Source organism: Bufo bufo, chromosome 5 (assembly GCF_905171765.1).
Source record: "Bufo bufo chromosome 5, aBufBuf1.1, whole genome shotgun sequence".
Classification (NCBI taxonomy): Eukaryota; Metazoa; Chordata; class Amphibia; order Anura; family Bufonidae; genus Bufo; species Bufo bufo.
In genome coordinates this window covers 564,857,490-564,883,141 of record NC_053393.1, presented here as the reverse complement: position 1 = coordinate 564,883,141, position 25,652 = coordinate 564,857,490, and the positions used below count along the sequence as shown (strand labels likewise).

Below are 25,652 nucleotides of genomic sequence, written 5' to 3'. Positions count from 1 at the left end.
TGACAGAAGAGGTGACATGGTGACAGAGGAGGTGAGAGAAGAGGTGACATGGTGACAGAGGTGACATGGTGAGAGAAGAGGTGACAAGGTGACAGAGGAGGTGAGAGAAGACAGGGTGACATAAGAGGTGACAGAGGAGGTGACATGGTGAGAGAAGAGGTGACATGGTGACAGGGTGAGAGAAGACAGGGTGACATGGTGAGAGAAGAGGTGACATGGTGACAGAGGAGGTGACATGGTGACAGAGGAGGTGAGATTAGAGGTGACAGAGGTGAGAGAAGAGATGACATAGTGACAGAAGAGGTGACATGGTGACAGAAGAGGTGAGAGAAGAGGTAACATGGTGATGGAAGAGGTGAGAGAAGAGGTGACATGGTGACAGAGGAGGTGACAGAAGAGGCGACATGGTGACATAAGAGGTGAGAGAAGAGGTGACATGGTGACAGAAGAGGCGACATGGTGACAGAAGAGGTGACATGGTGACAGAGGAGGTGAGAGAAGAGGTGACATGGTGACAGAAGAGGTGACATGGTGACAAGAGGTGAGAGAAGAGGCAACATGGTGACAGAGGAGGTGACATGGTGACAGGGGAGGTGAGATTAGAGGTGACATGGTGACAGAGGTGACAGAAGAGGTGACATGGTGACAGAAGAGGTGAGAGAAGAGGTGACAGAGGAGGTGAGAGAAGAGGTGACATGGTGACAGAAGAGGCGACATGGTGACAGAAGAGGCGACATGGTGACAGAAGAGGTGACATGGTGACAGAAAAGGTGAAATGGTGAGATAAGAGGTGACATGGTGACAGAGGAGGTGGGTGACAGAGGAGGTGAAAGAGGTAACATGGTGACAGAGGTGACATGGTGAGAGAAGAGGTGACATGGTGACAGAAGAGGTGAGAGAAGAGGCAACATGGTGACAGAGGAGGTGACATGGTGACAGAGGAGGTGAGATTAGAGGTGACATGGTGACAGAGGAGGTGAGATTAGAGGTGACATGGTGACAGAGGTGAGAGAAGAGATGACATGGTGACAGAAGAGGTGACATGGTGACAGAAGAGGTGAGAGAAGAGGTGACAGAGGAGGTGAGATTAGAGGTGACATGGTGACAGAGGAGGTGGGTGACAGAGGAGGTGAGAGAAGAGGTAACATGGTGACAGAGGTGACATGGTGAGAGAAGAGGTGACATAAGAGGTGAGAGAAGAGGCAACATGGTGACAGAGGAGGTGACATGGTGACAGAGGAGGTGAGATTAGAGGTGACATGGTGACAGAGGAGGTGACATGGTGACAGAGGAGGTGACAGAGGAGGTGAGATTAGAGGTGACATGGTGAGAGAGGAGGTGACAGAAGAGGTGAGGTTAGAGGTGACATGGTGACAGAGGAGGTGACATGGTGACAGAAGAGATGAGAGAAGAGGCGACATGGTGACAGAAGAGGTGAGAGAAGAGGCGACATGGTGACAGAAGAGGTGACATGGTGACAGAGGAGGTGAGAGAAGAGGTGACAGAGGAGGTGAGATTAGAGGTGACATGGTGACAGAGGAGGTGAGAGAAGAGGTGAGAGAGGAGGTGAGATTAGAGGTGACATGGTGAGAGAGGAGGTGACAGAAGAGGTGAGGTTAGAGGTGACATGGTGACAGAGGAGGTGACATGGTGACAGAAGAGATGAGAGAAGAGGCGACATGGTGACAGAAGAGGTGAGAGAAGAGGCGACATGGTGACAGAAGAGGTGACATGGTGACAGAGGAGGTGAGAGAAGAGGTGACAGAGGAGGTGAGATTAGAGGTGACATGGTGACAGAAGAGGTGACATGGTGACAGAGGAGGTGACAGAAGAGGTGACATGGTGACAGAGGAGGTGAGAGAAGAGACAGACAGAATGGAACCTCGCCCAGTGGGGGTCCAGCAGCTTTACAAATCCAGTACGAGAAGATGAAGAAGATCTCTGCGAAGCGATAACGCATCTCTGTACAGCTCACATAGTAATAATGGTAATCACTGCATTCTGTATAATGTGGCATCGTAGGGGGTCCAAACATCCCCCTGACAGCCAGAATTCCCACATAACCAGTATCCCACCTTCTGGGAGGACCACACTGGTCAGGTGTGGTATCTAAATGATCGGCCTGATAATATACACATTATTAGAATATGTCAGGGCCCGAATATCCATCAGTGAGGACGGGAAGCCATGTTTTGTGAATATGTCTTGTCTGCCAGCCGAGTAGGAGAGGTGGGGTCTGCACAGGTAGTAAGGGCTATCTCCCAAGAGGCTGGACCAACGATGATGGGGAGACTCCTCTCAGCTCCACCCTATACGAATGCGTGAGAACCTTCCTGTTTTTATCCTTTTCTTTTTCGGACTGTTTTGTGCACGTTTTGGACGTCTCTTGTTTCTGGTAACAGTCCTGCACCTTTTTAGTACATTAAAGCACATCTTTAATGGTTTTGCCTTGTGCCCTGAATGAGCCCAGTAACCTCCATTATACGTGTGAGTGCGGTTAGCGGTACCGTGTGGCCCATGCTGGCAGTCGCCCCCGGGCCACACGTGATGTTGGTAAAGAATGAGGTAAGATGCTGTTAGTACAGTCAGGAAGGATAGCCTTCGGGTTTGGCTCTCCACCCCCCGGCGGGCGCCTGTAATTCTCCTCCGAGCTCGCATGTTCTTTTATCTAATCAGGAGGCGTGCTGGGAAGGCAGAAGAGCGTAGATTGCGCTCACAGTGTGCAAGCACGACCACCACCCATGGGTCACAGGGTGGTCATCACCATGGAAACAAGAAGAGTATAATGTGATGTTAAAATGAATCCACCCAGCAAAGGAAGCAAAATGCATAAAAACAATACATTAGTAAGATCTTGGCATTAACTGCATCTACATGATAAATGCCACTTGCTTAAGGCAGAGAACCCCTTTAATGCGGGGTCCTTCCAAGCAGAGGCCACACACCACTTGCCAAATTCTGCACAAAACTCCTCAACTGGGCGACTACCTTGTTTTCAGAGCAAAGAGCAAAAAAGACAGCGTCCAAAACAGGTGAATCCGAGGGCAGAGAGAAGGCCCGCTCCTGTAACAGTGAAAGGAACAGGGGTGCTGCCCAGTGACCACCGACTAGTCTCCTGATTATGGGCCCTCTACGTCCTGGACCGTCAGGGTCAGACACTAAATCACGGACCGGATTCACAATGCGGAACAAGCAGACAGGATAGGCTGGTGAATGTCAGGATAACGACGACTGTCACACTCACACAGGGATAGAGCGGCCCTAAACCGCCCAGACCCACTACCCTACCCAACTGCACATCGACCCACAACTGGACGACAGTCCCTATACTGCAATACACGTTAGGGCGACAGATAAACAGAGATCGTAGTACAGAGAAAATACAAGTACACCACAGGCAAACGAGAAACTAAAGACCAACACCGTAGTCACAAAACCAAACCCAGAACTCCAGAGCCAGAGGAGTCTACAATAACACAAGGAACCATAAGACAAACAATTCCACCGCACCGGCTAACCTATTATAAAGAAAAGAAGGCAACTAACGCCTGCAATGCTGATGGAGCTGCCGTCCGCTTACCCCATAATTCAGGAGCACCAGTGCACCTCCTCATTGGTCCAGAGACCCGATGTCAGCGTCTACAGCACAGGGCACCACACAGGCTCACCGCCTGGGGTCTGTCAGCAGTAGAGAGCACCATACAGGCTCACCGCCTGGGGTCTGTCAGCAGCACAGAGCACCATACAGGCTCACCGCCTGGGGTCTGTCAGCAGCACAGAGCACCATACAGGCTCACCGCCTGGGATATGTCAGCAGTACAGAGCACCATACAGGCTCACCGCCTGGGATCTGTCAGCAGCACAGAGCACCACACAGGCTCACCGCCTGGGATCTGTCAGCAGTACAGAGCACCATACAGGCTCACCGCCTGGGATCTGTCAGCAGTACAGAGCACCACACAGGCTCACCGCCTGGGGTCTGTCAGCAGTACAGAGCACCATACAGGCTCACCGCCTGGGATCTGTCAGCAGTACAGAGCACCATACAGGCTCACCGCCTGGGGTCTGTCAGCAGTACAGAGCACCATACAGGGTCACCGCCTGTGATCTGTCAGCAGCACAGAGCACCATACAGGCTCACCGCCTGGGATCTGTCAGCAGCACAGAGCACCATACAGGCTCACCGCCTGGGGTCTGTCAGCAGTAGAGAGCACCATACAGGCTCACCGCCTGGGGTCTGTCAGCAGCACAGAGCACCATACAGGCTCACCGCCTGGGGTCTGTCAGCAGCACAGAGCACCATACAGGCTCACCGCCTGGGATATGTCAGCAGTACAGAGCACCATACAGGCTCACCGCCTGGGATCTGTCAGCAGCACAGAGCACCACACAGGCTCACCGCCTGGGATCTGTCAGCAGTACAGAGCACCATACAGGCTCACCGCCTGGGATCTGTCAGCAGTACAGAGCACCACACAGGCTCACCGCCTGGGGTCTGTCAGCAGTACAGAGCACCATACAGGCTCACCGCCTGGGATCTGTCAGCAGTACAGAGCACCATACAGGCTCACCGCCTGGGGTCTGTCAGCAGTACAGAGCACCATACAGGGTCACCGCCTGTGATCTGTCAGCAGCACAGAGCACCATACAGGCTCACCGCCTGGGATCTGTCAGCAGCAAAGAGAACCATACAGGCTCACCGCCTGGGGTCTGTCAGCAGCACAGAGCACCATACAGGCTCACCGCCTGGGATCTGTCAGCAGCACAGAGCACCATACAGGCTCACCGCCTGGGATCTGTCAGCAGCACAAAGCACCATACAGATTCGCTGCCTGGGGTCTGTCAGCAGTACAGAGCACCATACAGGCTCACTGCCTGGGGTCTGTCAGCAGCACAAAAAACACCATACAGATTCGCCGCCTGGGGTCTGTCAGCAGTACAGAGCAACATACAGGCTCACCGCCTGGGGTCTGTCAGCAGCACAGAGCACCATACAGGCTCACCGCCTGGGGTCTGTCAGCAGCACAGAGCACCATACAGGCTCACCGCCTGGGGTCTGTCAGCAGCACAGAGCACCACACAGGCTCACCGCCTGGGGTCTGTCAGCAGTACAGAGCACTATACAGGCTCGCCGCCTGGGGTCTGTCAGCAGCACAGAGCACCATACAGGCTCACCGCCTGGGATCTGTCAGCAGCACAGAGCACCACACAGGCTCACCGCCTGGGGTCTGTCAGCAGTACAGAGCACCATACAGGCTCGCCGCCTGGGGTCTGTCAGCAGCACAGAGCACCATACAGGCTCACCGCCTGGGATCTGTCAGCAGTACAGAGAACCATACAGGCTCACCGCCTGGGATCTGTCAGCAGCACAGAGCACCATACAGGCTCGCCGCCTGGGGTCTGTCAGCAGTACAGAGCACCATACAGGCTCACCGCCTGGGATCTGTCAGCAGTACAGAGCACCATACAGGCTCACCGCCTGGGATCTGTCAGCAGCACAGAGCACCATACAGGCTCGCCGCCTGGGGTCTGTCAGCAGTACAGAGCACCATACAGGCTCACCGCCTGGGATCTGTCAGCAGTACAGAGCACCACACAGGCTCACCGCCTGGGGTCTGTCAGCAGTACAGAGCACCATACAGGCTCACCGCCTGGGATCTGTCAGCAGCACAGAGCACCATACAGGCTCGCCACCTGGGGTCTGTCAGCAGCACAGAGCACCACACAGGCTCACCGCCTGGGGTCTGTCAGCAGTACAGAGCACCATACAGGCTCACCGCCTGGGGTCTGTCAGCAGTACAGAGCACCATACAGGCTCACCGCCTGGGGTCTGTCAGCAGTACAGAGCACCATACAGGCTCACCGCCTGGGATCTGTCAGCAGCACAGAGCACCATACAGGCTCACCGCCTGGGGTCTGTCGGCAGTACAGAGCACAATACAGGCTTACCGCCGGGGGTCTGTCAGCAGCACAGAGCACCATACAGGCTCACCGCCTGGGGTCTGTCAGCAGCACAGAGCACCACACAGGCTCACCGCCTGGGGTCTGTCAGCAGCACAGAGCACCACACAGTCTCACCGCCTAGGGTCTGTCAGCAGTACAGAGCAGTGAGAGCACCACACAGGCTCACCGCCTGGGGTCTGTCAGCAGTACAGAGCACCATACAGGCTTACCGCCTGGGGTCTGTCAGCAGCACAGAGCACCATACAGGCTCACCGCCTGGGGTCTGTCAGCAGCACAGAACACCACACAGGCTCACCGCCTGGGGTCTGTCAGCAGTACAGATCAGTGAGAGCACCATACAGGCTCACCACCTGGGGTCTGTCAGCAGCACAGAGCACCATACAGGCTCACCGCCTGGGATCTGTCAGCAGCACAAAGCACCATACAGATTCGCCGCCTGGGGTCTGTCAGCAGCACAGAGCACCATACAGGCTCACCGCCTGGGATCTGTCAGTATCACAGAGCACCACACAGGCTTACCGCCTGGCGTCTGTCAGCAGCACAGAGCACCACACAGGCTTACCGCCTGGCGTCTGTCAGCAGCACAGAGCACCACACAGGCTCACCGCCTGGGGTCTGTCAGCAGTACAGAGCACCATACAGGTTTGCCGCCTGGGGTCTGTCAGCAGCACAGAGCACCATACAGGCTCGCCGCCTGGGGTCTGTCAGCAGCACAGAGCACCATACAGGCTCACCGCCTGGGATCTGTCAGCAGTACAGAGCACCATACAGGCTCACTGCCTGGGATCTGTCAGCAGCACAGAGCACAAAACAGGCTCACCGCCTGGGGTCTGTCAGCAGTACAGAGCACCATACAGGCTCACCTCCTGGGATCTGTCAGCAGCACAGAGCACCACACAGGCTCACCGCCTGGGGTCTGTCAGCAGTACAGAGCACCATACAGGCTCACCACCTGGGGTCTGTCAGCAGTACAGAGCACCATACAGGCTCACCGCCTGGGGTCTGTCAGCAGCACAGAGCACCATACAGGCTCACCGCCTGGGATCTGTCAGCAGTACAGAGCAGCATACAGGCTCACCGCCTGGGGTCTGTCAGCAGTACAGAGCACCATACAGGCTCACCGCCTGGGATCTGTCAGTAGCACAGAGCACCACACAGGCTTACCGCCTGGCGTCTGTCAGCAGCACAGAGCACCACACAGGCTTACCGCCTGGCGTCTGTCAGCAGCACAGAGCACCACACAGGCTCACCGCCTGGGGTCTGTCAGCAGTACAGAGCACCATACAGGCTCGCCGCCTGGGGTCTGTCAGCAGCACAGAGCACCATACAGGCTCGCCGCCTGGGGTCTGTCAGCAGCACAGACCACCATACAGGCTCACCGCCTGGGATCTGTCAGCAGTACAGAGCACCATACAGGCTCACTGCCTGGGATCTGTCAGCAGCACAGAGCACAAAACAGGCTCACCGCCTGGGGTCTGTCAGCAGTACAGAGCACCATACAGGCTCACCGCCTGGGATCTGTCAGTAGCACAGAGCACCACACAGGCTTACTGCCTGGCGTCTGTCAGCAGCACAGAGCACCACACAGGCTTACCGCCTAGCGTCTGTCAGCAGCACAGAGCACCACACAGGCTCACCGCCTGGGGTCTGTCAGCAGTACAGAGCACCATACAGGCTTGCCGCCTGGGGTCTGTCAGCAGCACAGAGCACCATACAGGCTCGCCGCCTGGGGTCTGTCAGCAGCACAGAGCACCATACAGGCTCACCGCCTGGGATCTGTCAGCAGTACAGAGCACCATACAGGCTCACTGCCTGGGATCTGTCAGCAGCACAGAGCACAAAACAGGCTCACCGCCTGGGGTCTGTCAGCAGTACAGAGCACCATACAGGCTCACCTCCTGGGATCTGTCAGCAGCACAGAGCACCACACAGGCTCACCGCCTGGGGTCTGTCAGCAGTACAGAGCACCATACAGGCTCACCACCTGGGGTCTGTCAGCAGCACAGAGCACCATACAGGCTCACCGCCTGGGGTCTGTCAGCAGCACAGAGCACCATACAGGCTCACCGCCTGGGATCTGTCAGCAGTACAGAGCAGCATACAGGCTCACCGCCTGGGGTCTGTCAGCAGTACAGAGCACCATACAGGCTCACCGCCTGGGGTCTGTCAGCAGCACAGAGCACCACACAGGCTCACCGCCTGGGGTCTGTCAGCAGCACAGAGCACCACACAGGCTCACCGCCTGAGATCTGTCAGCAGCACAGAGCACCATACAGGCTCACCGCCTGGGGTCTGTCAGCAGCACAGAGCACCATACAGGCTCACCGCCTGGGATCTGTCAGCAGCACAGAGCACCATACAGGCTCACCGCCTGGGATCTGTCAGCAGCACAAAGCACCATACAGATTCGCCGCCTGGGGTCTGTCAGCAGTACAGAGCACCATACAGGCTCACTGCCTGGGGTCTGTCAGCAGCACAAAAAACACCATACAGATTCGCCGCCTGGGGTCTGTCAGCAGTACAGAGCAACATACAGGCTCACCGCCTGGGGTCTGTCAGCAGCACAGAGCACAATACAGGCTCACCGCCTGGGGTCTGTCAGCAGCACAGAGCACCATACAGGCTCACCGCCTGGGGTCTGTCAGCAGCACAAAGCACCATACAGATTCGCCGCCTGGGGTCTGTCAGCAGCACAGAGCACCACACAGGCTCACCGCCTGGGGTCTGTCAGCAGTACAGAGCACCATACAGGCTCGCCGCCTGGGGTCTGTCAGCAGCACAGAGCACCATACAGGCTCACCGCCTGGGATCTGTCAGCAGCACAGAGCACCACACAGGCTCACCGCCTGGGGTCTGTCAGCAGTACAGAGCACCATACAGGCTCGCCGCCTGGGGTCTGTCAGCAGCACAGAGCACCATACAGGCTCACCGCCTGGGATCTGTCAGCAGTACAGAGCACCATACAGGCTCACCGCCTGGGATCTGTCAGCAGCACAGAGCACCATACAGGCTCGCCGCCTGGGGTCTGTCAGCAGTACAGAGCACCATACAGGCTCACCGCCTGGGATCTGTCAGCAGTACAGAGCACCATACAGGCTCACCGCCTGGGATCTGTCAGCAGCACAGAGCACCATACAGGCTCGCCGCCTGGGGTCTGTCAGAAGTACAGAGCACCATACAGGCTCACCGCCTGGGATCTGTCAGCAGTACAGAGCACCACACAGGCTCACCGCCTGGGGTCTGTCAGCAGTACAGAGCACCATACAGGCTCACCGCCTGGGATCTGTCAGCAGCACAGAGCACCATACAGGCTCGCCACCTGGGGTCTGTCAGCAGCACAGAGCACCACACAGGCTCACCGCCTGGGGTCTGTCAGCAGTACAGAGCACCATACAGGCTCACCGCCTGGGGTCTGTCAGCAGTACAGAGCACCATACAGGCTCACCGCCTGGGGTCTGTCAGCAGTACAGAGCACCATACAGGCTCACCGCCTGGGATCTGTCAGCAGCACAGAGCACCATACAGGCTCACCGCCTGGGGTCTGTCAGCAGTACAGAGCACAATACAGGCTTACCGCCTGGGGTCTGTCAGCAGCACAGAGCACCATACAGGCTCACCGCCTGGGGTCTGTCAGCAGCACAGAGCACCACACAGGCTCACCGCCTGGGGTCTGTCAGCAGCACAGAGCACCACACAGTCTCACCGCCTAGGGTCTGTCAGCAGTACAGAGCAGTGAGAGCACCACACAGGCTCACCGCCTGGGGTCTGTCAGCAGTACAGAGCACCATACAGGCTTACCGCCTGGGGTCTGTCAGCAGCACAGAGCACCATACAGGCTCACCGCCTGGGGTCTGTCAGCAGCACAGAACACCACACAGGCTCACCGCCTGGGGTCTGTCAGCAGTACAGATCAGTGAGAGCACCATACAGGCTCACCACCTGGGGTCTGTCAGCAGCACAGAGCACCATACAGGCTCACCGCCTGGGATCTGTCAGCAGCACAAAGCACCATACAGATTCGCCGCCTGGGGTCTGTCAGCAACACAGAGCACCATACAGGCTCACCGCCTGGGATCTGTCAGTAGCACAGAGCACCACACAGGCTTACCGCCTGGCGTCTGTCAGCAGCACAGAGCACCACACAGGCTTACCGCCTGGCGTCTGTCAGCAGCACAGAGCACCACACAGGCTCACCGCCTGGGGTCTGTCAGCAGTACAGAGCACCATACAGGCTCGCCGCCTGGGGTCTGTCAGCAGCACAGAGCACCATACAGGCTCGCCGCCTGGGGTCTGTCAGCAGCACAGAGCACCATACAGGCTCACCGCCTGGGATCTGTCAGTAGCACAGAGCACCACACAGGCTCACCGCCTGGGGTCTGTCAGCAGCACAGAGCACCATACAGGCTCGCCGCCTGGGGTCTGTCAGCAGCACAGAGCACCATACAGGCTCGCCGCCTGGGATCTGTCAGCAGTACAGAGCACCATACAGGCTCACCGCCTGGGATCTGTCAGCAGCACAGAGCACCATACAGGCTCACCGCCTGGGGTCTGTCAGCAGTACAGAGCACCATACAGGCTCACCTCCTGGGAACTGTCAGCAGCACAGAGCACCACACAGGCTCACCGCCTGGGGTCTGTCAGCAGTACAGAGCACCATACAGGCTCACCGCCTGGGGTCTGTCAGCAGTACAGAGCACCATACAGGCTCACCGCCTGGGGTCTGTCAGCAGCACAGAGCACCATACAGGCTCACCGCCTGGGATCTGTCAGCAGTACAGAGCAGAATACAGGCTCACCGCCTGGGGTCTGTCAGCAGTACAGAGCACCATACAGGCTCACCGCCTGGGGTCTGTCAGCAGCACAGAGCACCACACAGGCTCACCGCCTGGGGTCTGTCAGCAGCACAGAGCACCACACAGGCTCACCGCCTGAAGTCTGTCAGCAGCACAGAGCACCATACAGGCTCACCGCCTGGGGTCTGTCAGCAGCACAGAGCCCCATACAGGCTCACCGCCTGGGGTCTGTAAGCAGCACAGAGCACCATACAGGCTCACCGCCTGGGGTCTGTCAGCAGCACAGAGCACCATACAGGCTCACCGCCTGGGGTCTGTCAGAAGCACAGGGCACCATACAGGCTCACCGCCTGGGGTCTGTCAGCAGCACAGAGCACCACACAGGCTCACCGCCTGGGGTCTGTCAGCAGTACAGAACACCATACAGGCTCACCGCCTGGGATCTGTCAGCAGCACAGAGCACCATACAGGCTCACCGCCTGGGGTCTGTCAGCAGTACAGAGCACCACACAGGCTCACCGCCTGGGATCTGTCAGCAGCACAGAGCACAGTACAGGCTCACCGCCTGGGATCTGTCAGCAGCACAGAGCACCATACAGGCTCACCGCCTGGGGTCTGTCAGAAGCACAGAGCACCATACAGGCTCACCGGCTGGGATCTGTCAGCAGTACAGAGCACCACACAGGATCACCGCCTGGGATCTGTCAGCAGCACAGAGCACCATACAGGCTCACCGCCTGGGGTCTGTCAGCAGTACAGAGCACCATACAGGCTCACCGCCTGGTATCTGTCAGCAGCACAGAGCACAGTACAGGCTCACCGCCTGGGATCTGTCAGCAGTACAGAGCCCCATACAGGCTCACCGCCTGGGGTCTGTCAGCAGCACAGAGCACCATACAGGCTCACCGCCTCGGGTCTGTCAGCAGCACAGAGCACCATACAGGCTCACCGGCTGGGATCTGTCAGCAGTACAGAGCACCACACAGGCTCACCGCCTGGGATCTGTCAGCAGTACAGAGCACCATATAGGCTCACCGCCTGGGATCTGTCAGCAGCACAGAGCACCATACAGGCTCACCGCCTGGGGTCTGTCAGCAGCACAGGGCACCACACAGGCTCACCGCCTGGGGTCTGTCAGCAGCACAGAGCACCATACAGGCTCACCGCCTGGGATCTGTCAGCAGTACAGAGCCCCATACAGGCTCACCGCCTGGGGTCTGTCAGCAGCACAGAGCACCATACAGGTTCACCGCCTGGGATCTGTCAGCAGCACAGAGCACCATACAGGCTCACCGCCTGGGGTCTGTCAGCAGCACAGAGCACCATACAGGCTCACCGCCTGGGATCTGTCAGCAGCACAGAGCACCATACAGGCTCACCGCCTGGGGTCTGTCAGCAGCACAGAGCACCATACAGGCTCACCGCCTGGGATCTGTCAGCAGCACAGAGCACCATACAGGCTCACCGCCTGGGATCTCTCAGCAGTACAGAGCACCATACAGGCTCACCGCCTGGGGTCTGTCAGCAGTACAGAGCACCGTACAGGCTCACCGCCTGGGATCTGTCAGCAGCACAGAGCACCACAGGCTCACCACCTGGGGTCTGTCAGCAGCACAGAGCACCACACAGGCTCACCTCCTGGGGTCTGTCAGCAGCACAGAGCACCACACAGGCTCACCTCCTGGGATCTGTCAGCAGCACAGAGCACCACACAGGCTCACCTCCTGGGGTCTGTCAGCAGCACAGAGCACCATACAGGCTCACCGCCTGGGGTCTGTCAGCAGCACAGAGCACCATACAGGCTCACCGCCTGGGGTCTGTCAGCAGTACAGAGCACCACACAGGCTCACCGCCTGGGATCTGTCAGCAGTACAGAGCACCATACAGGCTCACCGCCTGGGATCTGTCAGCAGCACAGAGCACCATACAGGCTCACCGCCTGGGGTCTGTCAGCAGCACAGGGCACCATACAGGCTCACCGCCTGGGGTCTGTCAGCAGTACAGAGCACCACACAGGCTCACGGCCTGGGATCTGTCAGCAGCACAGGGCACCATACAGGCTCACCGCCTGGGATCTGTCAGCAGCACAGAGAATCATACAGGCTCACCGCCTGGGGTCTGTCAGCAGTACAGAGCACCATACAGGCTCACCGCCTGGGGTCTGTCAGCAGCACAGAGCACCATACAGGCTCACTGCCTGGGGTCTGTCAGCAGCACAGGGCACCATACAGGCTCACCGCCTGGGATCTGTCAGCAGCACAGAGAATCATACAGGCTCACCGCCTGGGGTCTGTCAGCAGTACAGAGCACCATACAGGCTCACCGCCTGGGGTCTGTCAGCAGCACAGAGCACCATACAGGCTCACTGCCTGGGGTCTGTCAGCAGTACAGAGCACCATACAGGCTCACCTCCTGGGATCTGTCAGCAGCACAGAGCACCATACAGATTCGCCGCCTGGGGTCTGTCAGCAGTACAGAGCACCACACAGGCTCACCGCCTGGGATCTGTCAGCAGCACAGAGCACCATACAGGCTCACCGCCTGGGGTCTGTCAGCAGCACAGAGCACCATACAGGCTCACCGCCTGGGGTCTGTCAGCAGTACAGAGCACCACACAGGCTCACGGCCTGGGATCTGTCAGCAGCACAGGGCACCATACAGGCTCACCGCCTGGGGTCTGTCAGCAGCACAGAGCACCATACAGGCTCACCTCCTGGGATCTGTCAGCAGCACAGAGCACCATACAGTCTCACCGCCTGGGGTCTGTCAGCAGCACAGAGCACCATACAGGCTCACCGCCTGGGATCTGTCAGCAGCACAGAGCACCATACAGGCTCACCGCCTGGGGTCTGTCAGCAGCACAGAGCACCATACAGGCTCACCGCCTGGGGTCTGTCAGCAGCACAGAGCACCATACAGGCTCACCTCCTGGGATCTGTCAGCAGCACAGAGCACCATACAGGCTCACCGCCTGGGGTCTGTCAGCAGCACAGAGCACCATACAGGCTCACCGCCTGGGATCTGTCAGCAGCACAGAGCACCATACAGGCTCACCTCCTGGGATCTGTCAGCAGCACAGAGCACCATACAGGCTCACCGCCTGGGGTCTGTCAGCAGTACAGGGCACCATACAGGCTCACCGCCTGGGGTCTGTCAGCAGTACAGAGCACCATACAGGCTCACCGCCTGGGGTCTGTCAGCAGCACAGAGCACCATACAGGCTCACCGCCTGGGGTCTGTCAGCAGCACAGAGCACCATACAGGCTCACCGCCTGGGATCCGTCAGCAGCACAGAGCACCATACAGGCTCACCGCCTGGGGTCTGTCAGCAGTACAGGGCACCATACAGGCTCACCGCCTGGGGTCTGTCAGCAGTACAGAGCACCATACAGGCTCACCGCCTGGGATCCGTCAGCAGCACAGAGCACCATACAGGCTCACCGCCTGGGGTCTGTCAGCAGTACAGGGCACCATACAGGCTCACCGCCTGGGGTCTGTCAGCAGTACAGAGCACCATACAGGCTCACCTCCTGGGATCTGTCAGCAGCACAGAGCACCATACAGATTCGCCGCCTGGGGTCTGTCAGCAGTACAGAGCACCACACAGGCTCACCGCCTGGGATCTGTCAGCAGCACAGAGCACCATACAGGCTCACCGCCTGGGGTCTGTCAGCAGCACAGAGCACCATACAGGCTCACCGCCTGGGGTCTGTCAGCAGTACAGAGCACCACACAGGCTCACGGCCTGGGATCTGTCAGCAGCACAGGGCACCATACAGGCTCACCGCCTGGGGTCTGTCAGCAGCACAGAGCACCATACAGGCTCACCGCCTGGGGTCTGTCAGCAGCACAGAGCACCATACAGGCTCGCCGCCTGGGGTCTGTCAGCAGTACAGGGCACCATACAGGCTCACCGCCTGGGGTCTGTCAGCAGTACAGAGCACCATACAGGCTCACCGCCTGGGGTCTGTCAGCAGCACAGAGCACCATACAGGCTCACCGCCTGGGGTCTGTCAGCAGCACAGAGCACCATACAGGCTCACCGCCTGGGATCCGTCAGCAGCACAGAGCACCATACAGGCTCACCGCCTGGGGTCTGTCAGCAGTACAGGGCACCATACAGGCTCACCGCCTGGGATCCGTCAGCAGTACAGAGCACCATACAGGCTCACCGCCTGGGGTCTGTCAGCAGTACAGAGCACCATACAGGCTCACCGCCTGGGATCCGTCAGCAGCACAGAGCACCATACAGGCTCACCGCCTGGGGTCTGTCAGCAGTACAGAGCACCATACAGGCTCACCGCCTGGGGTCTGTCAGCAGCACAGAGCACCATACAGGCTCACCGCCTGGGGTCTGTCAGCAGTACAGAGCACCATACAGGCTCACCGCCTGGGGTCTGTCAGCAGCACAGAGCACCATACAGGCTCACCGCCTGGGGTCTGTCAGCAGTACAGAGCACCATACAGGCTCACCGCCTGGGATCCGTCAGCAGCACAGAGCACCATACAGGCTCACCGCCTGGGGTCTGTCAGCAGTACAGGGCACCATACAGGCTCACCGCCTGGGATCCGTCAGCAGTACAGAGCACCATACAGGCTCACCGCCTGGGGTCTGTCAGCAGTACAGAGCACCATACAGGCTCACCGCCTGGGATCCGTCAGCAGCACAGAGCACCATACAGGCTCACCGCCTGGGGTCTGTCAGCAGTACAGAGCACCATACAGGCTCACCGCCTGGGGTCTGTCAGCAGCACAGAGCACCATACAGGCTCACCGCCTGGGGTCTGTCAGCAGCACAGAGCACCATACAGGCTCACCGCCTGGGATCCGTCAGCAGCACAGAGCACCATACAGGCTCACCGCCTGGGGTCTGTCAGCAGTACAGAGCACCATACAGGCTCACCGCCTGGGATCCGTCAGCAGCACAGAGCACCATACAGGCTCACCGCCTGGGGTCTGTCAGCAGTACAGAGCACCACACAGGCTCACCGCCTGGGGTCTGTCAGCAGCACAGAGCACCATACAGGCTCACCGCCTGGGATCTGTCAGCAGCACAGAGCACCATACAGGCTCACCGCCTGGGGTCTGTCAGCAGCACAGAGCACCATACAGGCTCACCGCCTGGGGTCTGTCAGCAGCACAGAGCACCATACAGGCTCACCGCCTGGGATCCGTCAGCAGCACAGAGCACCATACAGGCTCACCGCCTGGGGTCTGTCAGCAGCACAGAGCACCATACAGGCTCACCGCCTGGGGTCTGTCAGCAGCACAGAGCACCATACAGGCTCACCGCCTGGGATCTGTCAGCAGCACAGAGCACCATACAGGCTCACCGCCTGGGGTCTGTCAGCAGCACAGAGCACCATACAGGCTCACCGCCTGGGGTCTGTCAGCAGCACAGAGCACCACACAGGCTCACCGCCTGGGGTCTGTCAGCAGCACAGAGCACCATACAGGCTCACTGCCTGGGGTCTGTCAGCAGCACAGAGCACCATACAGGCTCACTGCCTGGGGTCTGTCAGCAGCACAGAGCACCACACAGGCTCACCGCCTGGGGTCTGTCAGCAGCACAGAGCACCATACAGGCTCACCGCCTGGGGTCTGTCAGCAGCACAGAGCACCATACAGGCTCACCGCCTGGGGTCTGTCAGCAGTACAGAGCACCATACAGGCTCACCGCCTGGGGTCTGTCAGCAGCACAGAGCACCATACAGGCTCACCGCCTGGGGTCTGTCAGCAGCACAGAGCACCATACAGGCTCACCGCCTGGGGTCTGTCAGCAGCACAGAGCACCATACAGGCTCACCGCCTGGGATCCGTCAGCAGCACAGAGCTGTAACCCCTCACTGACCACACTGGGAGCAGAACCATCCAGCAGCGCCGCTAAGAACATCATGTGATCAGCTATGGTCACGTGAGTAGACTCTGGGCGGTCTGTAGCTCCGGGTCATGTGACGCCGTCAGAGGTCATGTGATCCGTCTGCTGCGCAGGGTTGAGGCAGTCGCCGCGGGTTTCCTTGGGAATTGTAGTCCGGGCGGTCAGAGCGGAGACAGGAAGTGAAGAACACGAGGAGGCTCCAGGACTACGGGACCCAGCATGCAGCGCGGCGGGCAGATGTCTGGAGGCTGCTGAGAGTTGTGAGGCTGAGTGGAGCCTGCAGGGGGCAGGATGGAGGCCGCAGGGCAGGTAAGAGGGGGAGGGGACTTGTCTACAAGGCTGAGGGCGCTGTATACTGAGGCGATAGCTCTGTGAGCGGCTCCCCGCAGGCATCACACAGGCGTAGTCACAGCCCCGCCCCCTGGGAGTGATGTCACTGAGGGCTATTAGATGTGTAATTAAAGGGAAGTCTCTGATCACAGGGACATGCAGGGGGTGAGAAGGAAAAGGTGAGGACGCTCCCTCTATACGGAAGAAACATACCGCCCCTCCGTAGATTGCTCCGCCCCTGGGAGGGCAGACAACGCCCCCGAATCCCAACACCTCAGGTGTTTGTGGATGGCCCCCAAGTATTTGTATAATCTCCAGGACTCGGGGGGGAGGGGGCGACTGAAAGACAGAGCAACCCCGGGCACCTGCCTGAATCTACACCCCACCCCCCTACAGCCGACCCACACCTCGTCCCCCTACAGCCGACCCACACCTCGCCCCCCTACAGCCGACCCACACCTTGCCTCCTACAGCCGACCCACACCTCGCCCCCCTACAGCCGACCCACACCTCGCCCCCCTACAGCCGACCCACACCTCGTCCCCCTACAGCCGACCCACACCTCGTCCTCCTACAGCCGACCCACACCTCGTCCCCCTACAGCCGACCCACACCTCGCCCCCCTACAGCCGACCCACACCCCACCCCCCTACAGCCGACCCACACCTCGTCCCCCTACAGCCGACCCACACCTTGCCTCCTACAGCCGACCCACACCTCGCCCCCCCTACAGCCGACCCACACCTCGCCCCCCCTACAGCCGACCCACACCTCGTCCCCCCTACAGCCGACCCACACCTCGTCCCCCTACAGCCGACCCACATCTCGCCCCCCTACAGCCGACCCACACCTCGTCCCCCTACAGCCGACCCACACCTCGCCCCCCTACAGCCGACCCACACCCCACCCCCCTACAGCCGACCCACACCTCGCCCCCCTACAGCCAACCCACACCTCGTCCTCCTACAGCCGACCCACACCTCGCCCCCCTACAGCCGACCCACACCTCGCCCCCCTACAGACGACCCACACCTCGTCCCCCTACAGCCGACCCACACCTCGTCCCCCTACAGCCGACCCATACCTCGTCCCCCTACAGCCGACCCACACCTCGCCCCCTACAGCCGACCCACACCTCGTCCCCCTACAGCCGACCCACACCTCGTCCCCCTACAGCCGACCCACACCTCGCCCCCCCTACAGCCGACCCACACCTCGCCCCCCTACAGCCGACCCACACCTCGTCCTCCTACAGCCGACCCACACCTCCTCCTCCTACAGCCGACCCACACCTCCTCCTCCTACAGCCGACCCACACCTTGCCCCCCTACAGCCGACCCACACCTCGCCCCCCTACAGCCGACCCACACCTCGCCCCCCTACAGCCGACACACACCTATTCCTCCTACAGCCGACCCACACTTCGCCCCCCTACAGCCGACCCACACCTTGCCTCCTACAGCCGACCCACACCTAGTCCTCCTACAGCCGACCCACACCTCGCCCCCCCTACAGCCGACCCACACCTCGTCCTCCTACAGCCGACCCACACCTCGCCCCCCTACAGCCGACCCACACCTCGTCCTACAGCCGACCCACACCTCCTCCTCCTACAGCCGACCCACACCTCCTCCTCCTACAGCCGACCCACACCTTGCCCCCCTACAGCCGACCCACACCTCGCCCCCCTACAGCCGACCCACACCTAGTCCTCCTACAGCCGACCCACACCTCGCCCCCCTACAGCCGACCCACACCTTGCCTCCTACAGCCGACCCACACCTAGTCCTCCTACAGCCGACCCACACCTCGCCCCCCCTACAGCCGACCCACACCTAGTCCTCCTACAGCCGACCCACACCTCGCCCCCCTACAGCCGACCCACACCTCGTCCTCCTACAGCCGACCCACACCTCGTCCTCCTACAGCCGACCCACACCTCGTCCTCCTACAGCCGACCCACACCTCGCTCTCTTACAGCCGACCCACACCTCGTCCTCCTACAGCCGACCAACACCTCGCCCCCCCTACAGCCGACCCACACCTCGTCCTCTTACAGCCGACCCACACCTCGTCCTCCTACAGCCGACCCACACCTCGTCCTCCTACAGCCGACCCACACCTCGTCCTCCTACAGCCGACCCACACCTCGTCCTCCTACAGCCGACCCACACCTCGCTCTCTTACAGCCGACCCACACCTCGTCCTCCTACAGCCGACCAACACCTCACCCCCCCTACAGCCGACCCACACCTCGCCCCCCTACAGCCGACCCACACCTCGTCCTCCTACAGCCGACCCACACCTCGCCCCCCTACAGCCGACCCACACCTCGCCCCCCTACAGCCGACCCACACCTCGCCCCCCTACAGCCGACCCACACCTCGTCCCCCCTACAGACGACCCACACCTCGTCCTTCTACAGCCGACCCACACCTCGTCCCCCTACAGCCGACCCATACCTCGTCCCCCTACAGCCGACCCACACCTCGCCCTCTACAGCCGACCCACACCTCGTCCCCCTACAGCCGACCCACACCTCGCCCCCCTACAGCCGACCCACACCTCGCCCCCCTACAGCCGACCCACACCTCGCCCCCCTACAGCCGACCCACACCTCGTCCTCCTACAGCCGACCCACACCTCGTCCTCCTACAGCCGACCCACACCTCGTCCTCCTACAGCCGACCCACACCTCGCCCCCCTACAGCCGACCCACACCTAGTCCTCCTACAGCCGACCCACACCTCGCCCCCCCTACAGCCGACCCACACCTCGCCCCCCTACAGCCGACCCACACCTCGTCCTCCTACAGCCGACCCACACCTCGTCCTCCTACAGCCGACCCACACCACGTCCTCCTACAGCCGACCCACACCTCGCCCCCCCTACAGCCGACCCACACCTAGTCCTCCTACAGCCGACCCACACCTCGCCCCCCCTACAGCCGACCCACACCTAGTCCTCCTACAGCCGACCCACACCTCGCCCCCCCTACAGCCGACCCACACCTCGCCCCCCCTACAGCCGACCCACACCTCGCCCCCCTACAGCCGACCCACACCTCGTCCTCCTACAGCCGACCCACACCTTGTCCTCCTACAGCCGACCCACACCTCGTCCTCCTACAGCCGACCCACACCTTGCCTCCTACAGCCGACCCACACCTCGTCCTCCTACAGCCAACCCACACCTCGTCCTCCTACAGCCGACCCACACCTCGTCCTCCTACAGCCGACCCACACCTTGCCTCCTACAGCTGACCCACACCACGTCCTCCTACAGCCGACCCACACCTCGCCCCCCTACAGCCGACCCACACCTTGCCTCCTACAGCCGACCCACACCTAGTCCTCCTACAGCCGACCCACACCTCGCCCCCCCTACAGCCGACCCACACCTCGCCCCCCTACAGCCGACCCACACCTCGCCCCCCTACAGCCGACCCACACCTCGTCCTCCTACAGCCGACCCACACCTCGTCCTCCTACAGCCGACCCACACCTCGTCCTCCTACAGCCGACCCACACCTCGCTCTCTTACAGCCGACCCACACCTCGTCCTCCTACAGCCGACCAACACCTCGCCCCCCCTACAGCCGACCCACACCTCGTCCTCTTACAGCCGGCCCACACCTCGTCTTCCTACAGCCGACCCACACCTCGTCCTCCTACAGCCGACCCACACCTCGTCCTCCTACAGCCGACCCACACCTCGTCCTCCTACAGCCGACCCACACCTCGCTCTCTTACAGCCGACCCACACCTCGTCCTCCTACAGCCGACCAACACCTCGCCCCCCCTACAGCCGACCCACACCTTGTCCTCTTACAGCCGACCCACACCTCGCCTCGTCCTCCTACAGCCGACCAACACCTCGTCCTCCTACAGCTGACCCACACCTCGCCCCCCTACAGCCGACCCACACCTCGCCCCCCTACAGCCGACCCACACCTCCTCCTCCTACAGCCGACCCACACCTCGTCCTCCTACAGCCGACCCACACCTCGCCCCCCTACAGCCGACCCACACCTAGTCCTCCTACAGCCGACCCACACCTCGCCCCCCTACAGCCGACCCACACCTAGTCCTCCTACAGCCGACCCACACCTCGCCCCCCCTACAGCCGACCCACACCTCGCCCCCCTACAGCCGACCCACACCACGTCCTCCTACAGCCGACCCACACCTCGCCCCCCCTACAGCCGACCCACACCTAGTCCTCCTACAGCCGACCCACACCTCGCCCCCCCTACAGCCGACCCACACCTAGTCCTCCTACAGCCGACCCACACCTCGTCCTCCTACAGCCGACCCACACCACGTCCTCCTAGAGCCGACCCACACCTCGCCCCCCCTACAGCCGACCCACACCTAGTCCTCCTACAGCCGACCCACACCTCGCCCCCCCTACAGCCGACCCACACCTAGTCCTCCTACAGCCGACCCACACCTCGCCCCCCCTACAGCCGACCCACACCTCGCCCCCCTACAGCCGACCCACACCTCGTCCTCCTACAGCCGACCCACACCTTGTCCTCCTACAGCCGACCCACACCTCGTCCTCCTACAGCCGACCCACACCTTGCCTCCTACAGCCGACCCACACCTCGTCCTCCTACAGCCGACCCACACCTCGTCCTCCTACAGCCGACCCACACCTCGTCCTCCTACAGCCGACCCACACCTTGCCTCCTACAGCTGACCCACACCACGTCCTCCTACAGCCGACCCACACCTCGCCCCCCTACAGCCGACCCACACCTTGCCTCCTACAGCCGACCCACACCTAGTCCTCCTACAGCCGACCCACACCTCGCCCCCCCTACAGCCGACCCACACCTCGCCCCCCTACAGCCGACCCACACCTCGTCCTCCTACAGCCGACCCACACCTCGTCCTCCTACAGCCGACCCACACCTCGTCCTCCTACAGCCGACCCACACCTCGTCCTCCTACAGCCGACCCACACCTCGTCCTCCTACAGCCGACCAACACCTCGCCCCCCCTACAGCCGACCCACACCTCGTCCTCTTACAGCCGACCCACACCTCGTCCTCCTACAGCCGACCCACACCTCGACCCCCTACAGCCGACCCACACCTCGTCCTCCTACAGCCGACCCACACCTCGTCCTCCTACAGCCGACCCACACCTCGCTCTCTTACAGCCGACCCACACCTCGTCCTCCTACAGCCGACCCACACCTCGCTCTCTTACAGCCGACCCACACCTCGCTCTCTTACAGCCGACCCACACCTCGTCCTCCTACAGCCGACCAACACCTCGTCCTCCTACAGCTGACCTACACCTCGCCCTCATAAAGCCGACCCACACCTCGCTCTCTTTCAGCCGACCCACACCTCGCCCTCCTACACCTAAATCCCATACAACGAAACTCCAAGCGACCATATTTCACTGACCCTCATACACCCATCCTACAGTTCACTGCCCTGCACGCTATTCTCATACACCCGACCCTCCTACACCTGATTCTACTACACCCAACCTAGACCTGACACTCCTTTGCACTCCACCCTTATACATAGTGATGAGCGCACCGCTGAATGTCTGGGTTCGAGGGGATTGGTTCGGGTTCCTAACTTGACCCGTACAACGAACCCCATTGAAGTCAATCAGGACCTGAAATTTGGGGCTGTAAAATAGTCATAGAAAGGGCTAGAGGGCTGCAAAAGGCCCCGGAGTGGGCGTAAAAGCAGGACAGTTACCCTGCAAACCAATGTGGATAAGGAAAGGACTTAAAATAACATAAAATACATGAAAATAAAAAATTACAATCTTGAACAAGGAGGCGGAGGTCCAAGTGGAGGAGGAGGCTGAGGAGGCTGTGTAGATGGAAGAGGTGGAGGAAGAAGCCAACACTGTTTCTGTGTTTTGTTGTGTTTTTTAAAACCCCTTGAGGACACAGTCATTTTTCACCAAGGGGTTCTCCGGGAATTAAGAAAATGAAAATACCTAAATATTACTTTATAATAAATATATTCACTAATACCTTTCATTAGTTATAATGGCTCGTTTTGTCTGGGGAGCGATCGTCAGGGGAAATAAAATGGCCGTCGTCCTGTTAGTGCTCATATAACCTGTCCTAATCACACTGGAGGACACAGCCACTTCCCCACCTCCTCTCTGCTCGTCAGGGATTATGATCCTGAATACAGCTGATACGATCTTCAGCTGAATCCCTGTCGGAATGGAGTTGCTGAGGAGACATGAAGGACAGAGAGGAGGTGGGGATGTGGCTGGTGAGCAGACGCTCTTCTATACAGTCTACATTACCATAGTCTGTCCGGTCCGTTCTCTCTGTACTTCATGTCTCCTCATGGACTCCATTCCTACAGAGATTCAGCCGAAGATCTTATCAGCTGTATTCAGGTTCATAATCCCTGACGAGCAGAGAGGAGGATGAGGCAGCTCTTTAGCTCAGTGCTCTTAAGTAACTTGTCCTTCTGTGTGATTAGGACAGGTTCTGTGAGCATTAATAGGACAGCAGCCATTTTATTTCCACTAATGATTGCTCCCCAGACAAAACAAGCCATTATAACTAATGAAAGTTATTTGGGAAAGTATTGATTATAAAGTAATTTTTAAGTATTTTCATTTTCTTAATTCCCAGAGAACCCCTTTAAGGACCAGGCCATTTTTGGGGGAAATCTGACCTGTGTCACTTTATGTAGTGAATATGTAGTGGTTGTTGGAAAGTGGATATGCAAGCGAGGTGGAGAGAGTTCAGAGAAGAGCTACTAAACTAGTACATGGATTGCAGGATAAAACTTACCAGGAAAGATGAAAGGACCTTAACATGTATAGCTCGGAAGAAAGACGAGACAGAGGGGAGATGAGAGAAACTTTTAAATACATAAAGGGAATCAACTCGGTAAAGGAAGAGAGCATATTTAAAAGAAGAAAAACTACCACAAGAGGACACAGTTTTAAATTAGAGGGGCAAAGGTTTAAAAGTAATATAAGGAAGTATTACTTTACTGAGAGAGTAGTGGATGCATGGAATAGCCTTCCTGCAGAAGTGGTAGCTGCAAATACAGTGGAGGAGTTTAAGCATGCATGGGATAGGCATAAGGCCATCCTTCATATAAGATAGGGCCGGGGGCTATCCATAGGATTCAGTATATTGGGCAGACTAGATGGGCCACATGGTTCTTATCTGCCGACACAGTCTAAGCGATGCGGACTAAATCAGATATATAGTGGAAATATTACAGGGCGCATCATGGATGGAATTATAGTAATACCCCATGGATGAGCGGCAGACTCTGAGGACCTCCTGCATGCACAGGGCAGGTTTTTTTATGGTGTCCTTCCTTATCCCCCCTTTGGAACACACCCTGCGTCTTTTTTGGGTCCTTCCCTTCCTTGCTGTCTGGCGGACTGGACCTGGAAAATGTTGCCCTGGTACGACATGGGCACCATGACTCCCTTAAGTCCTGGGACCCTCTCCGGCCCGGGTTTGATAAATTAGGGCCTTGATAACCACCTCTTGGAACTGAAGGAAAGCTCCTCTGTGGCCTGCAGACTGAAATAGCAGGTACGCATTGTACATTGCCACCTGTACGATGTGTACGGCCAGCTTTTTGTACCACACTTTTGATTTTCATGTGGCACTGTAGGGCTTCAGAACTTGATCTGAGAGATCCACCCCTCCCCCCCATGTGCCTGTTGTAGTCCAGGATACAAACTGGTTTGGGGACAGTGGTTGTGGTGCCTCGTACAGGGGCAGGGGAGCTGGTGTTAGTGCTAATGGTGGTCAGTACAAGGACGTCCCTCTTGTCCATGTTCTCATGGAGGAGAGCCCTGCTTTCACCCATTCTCAGTGGTTGTTTTACCTCATACAGGAGCAGGGAAGCTGGTGTTAGTGTGAATGGTGGTCAGTACAAGGACGTCCCTCTTGTCCATGTTCTCATGGAGGAGAGCCCTGCTTTCACCCATTCTCAGTGGTTGTGGTACCTCGTACAGGGGCAGGGGAGCTGGTGTTAGTGTGAATGGTGGTCAGTACAAGGACGTCCCTCCTGTCCATGTTCCCATGGAGGAGAGCCCTGCTTTCACCCATTCTCAGTGGTTGTGGTACCTCGTACAGGGGCAGGGGAGCTGGTGTTAGTGTGAATGGTGGTCAGTACAAGGACGTCCCTCTTGTCCATGTTCTCATGGAGGATAGCCCTGCTTTCACCCATTCTCAGTGGTAGTGGTACCTCGTACAGGGGCAGGGGAGCTGGTGTTAGTGTGAATGGTGGTCAGTACAAGGACGTCCCTCTTGTCCATGTTCTCATGGAGGAGAGCCCTGCTTTCACCCATTCTCAGTGGTAGTGGTACCTCGTACAGGGGCAGAGGAGCTGGTGTTAGTGTGAATGGTGGTCAGTACAAGGACGTCCCTCTTGTCCATGTTCTCATGGAGGAGAGCCCTGCTTTCACCCATTCTCAGTGGTTGTGGTACCTCGTACAGGAGCAGGGGAGCTGGTGTTAGTGTGAATGGTGGTCAGTACAAGGACGTCCCTCTTGTCCATGTTCTCATGGAGGATAGCCCTGCTTTCACCCATTCTCAGTGGTAGTGGTACCTCGTACAGGGGCAGGGGAGCTGGTGTTAGTGTGAATGGTGGTCAGTACAAGGACGTCCCTCTTGTCCATGTTCTCATGGAGGAGAGCCCTGCTTTCACCCAT

General features: G+C 59.0%; 1 protein-coding gene across 1 annotated transcript in view; it reads left to right on the top strand.

The window, feature by feature from the left end:
* The first annotated feature begins 16,795 nt into the window (after positions 1–16,795).
* LOC121000947 overlaps positions 16,796–25,652 on the top strand; it is a 47,137-nt gene continuing 38,280 nt past the window's right edge. Inside the window, exon 1 of the mRNA XM_040431772.1 lies at positions 16,796–16,944. Within this exon, the coding sequence (XP_040287706.1) occupies positions 16,927–16,944 (18 nt within the window). The 5' untranslated portion in view covers positions 16,796–16,926. The remainder of the gene's footprint in view (positions 16,945–25,652) is intronic.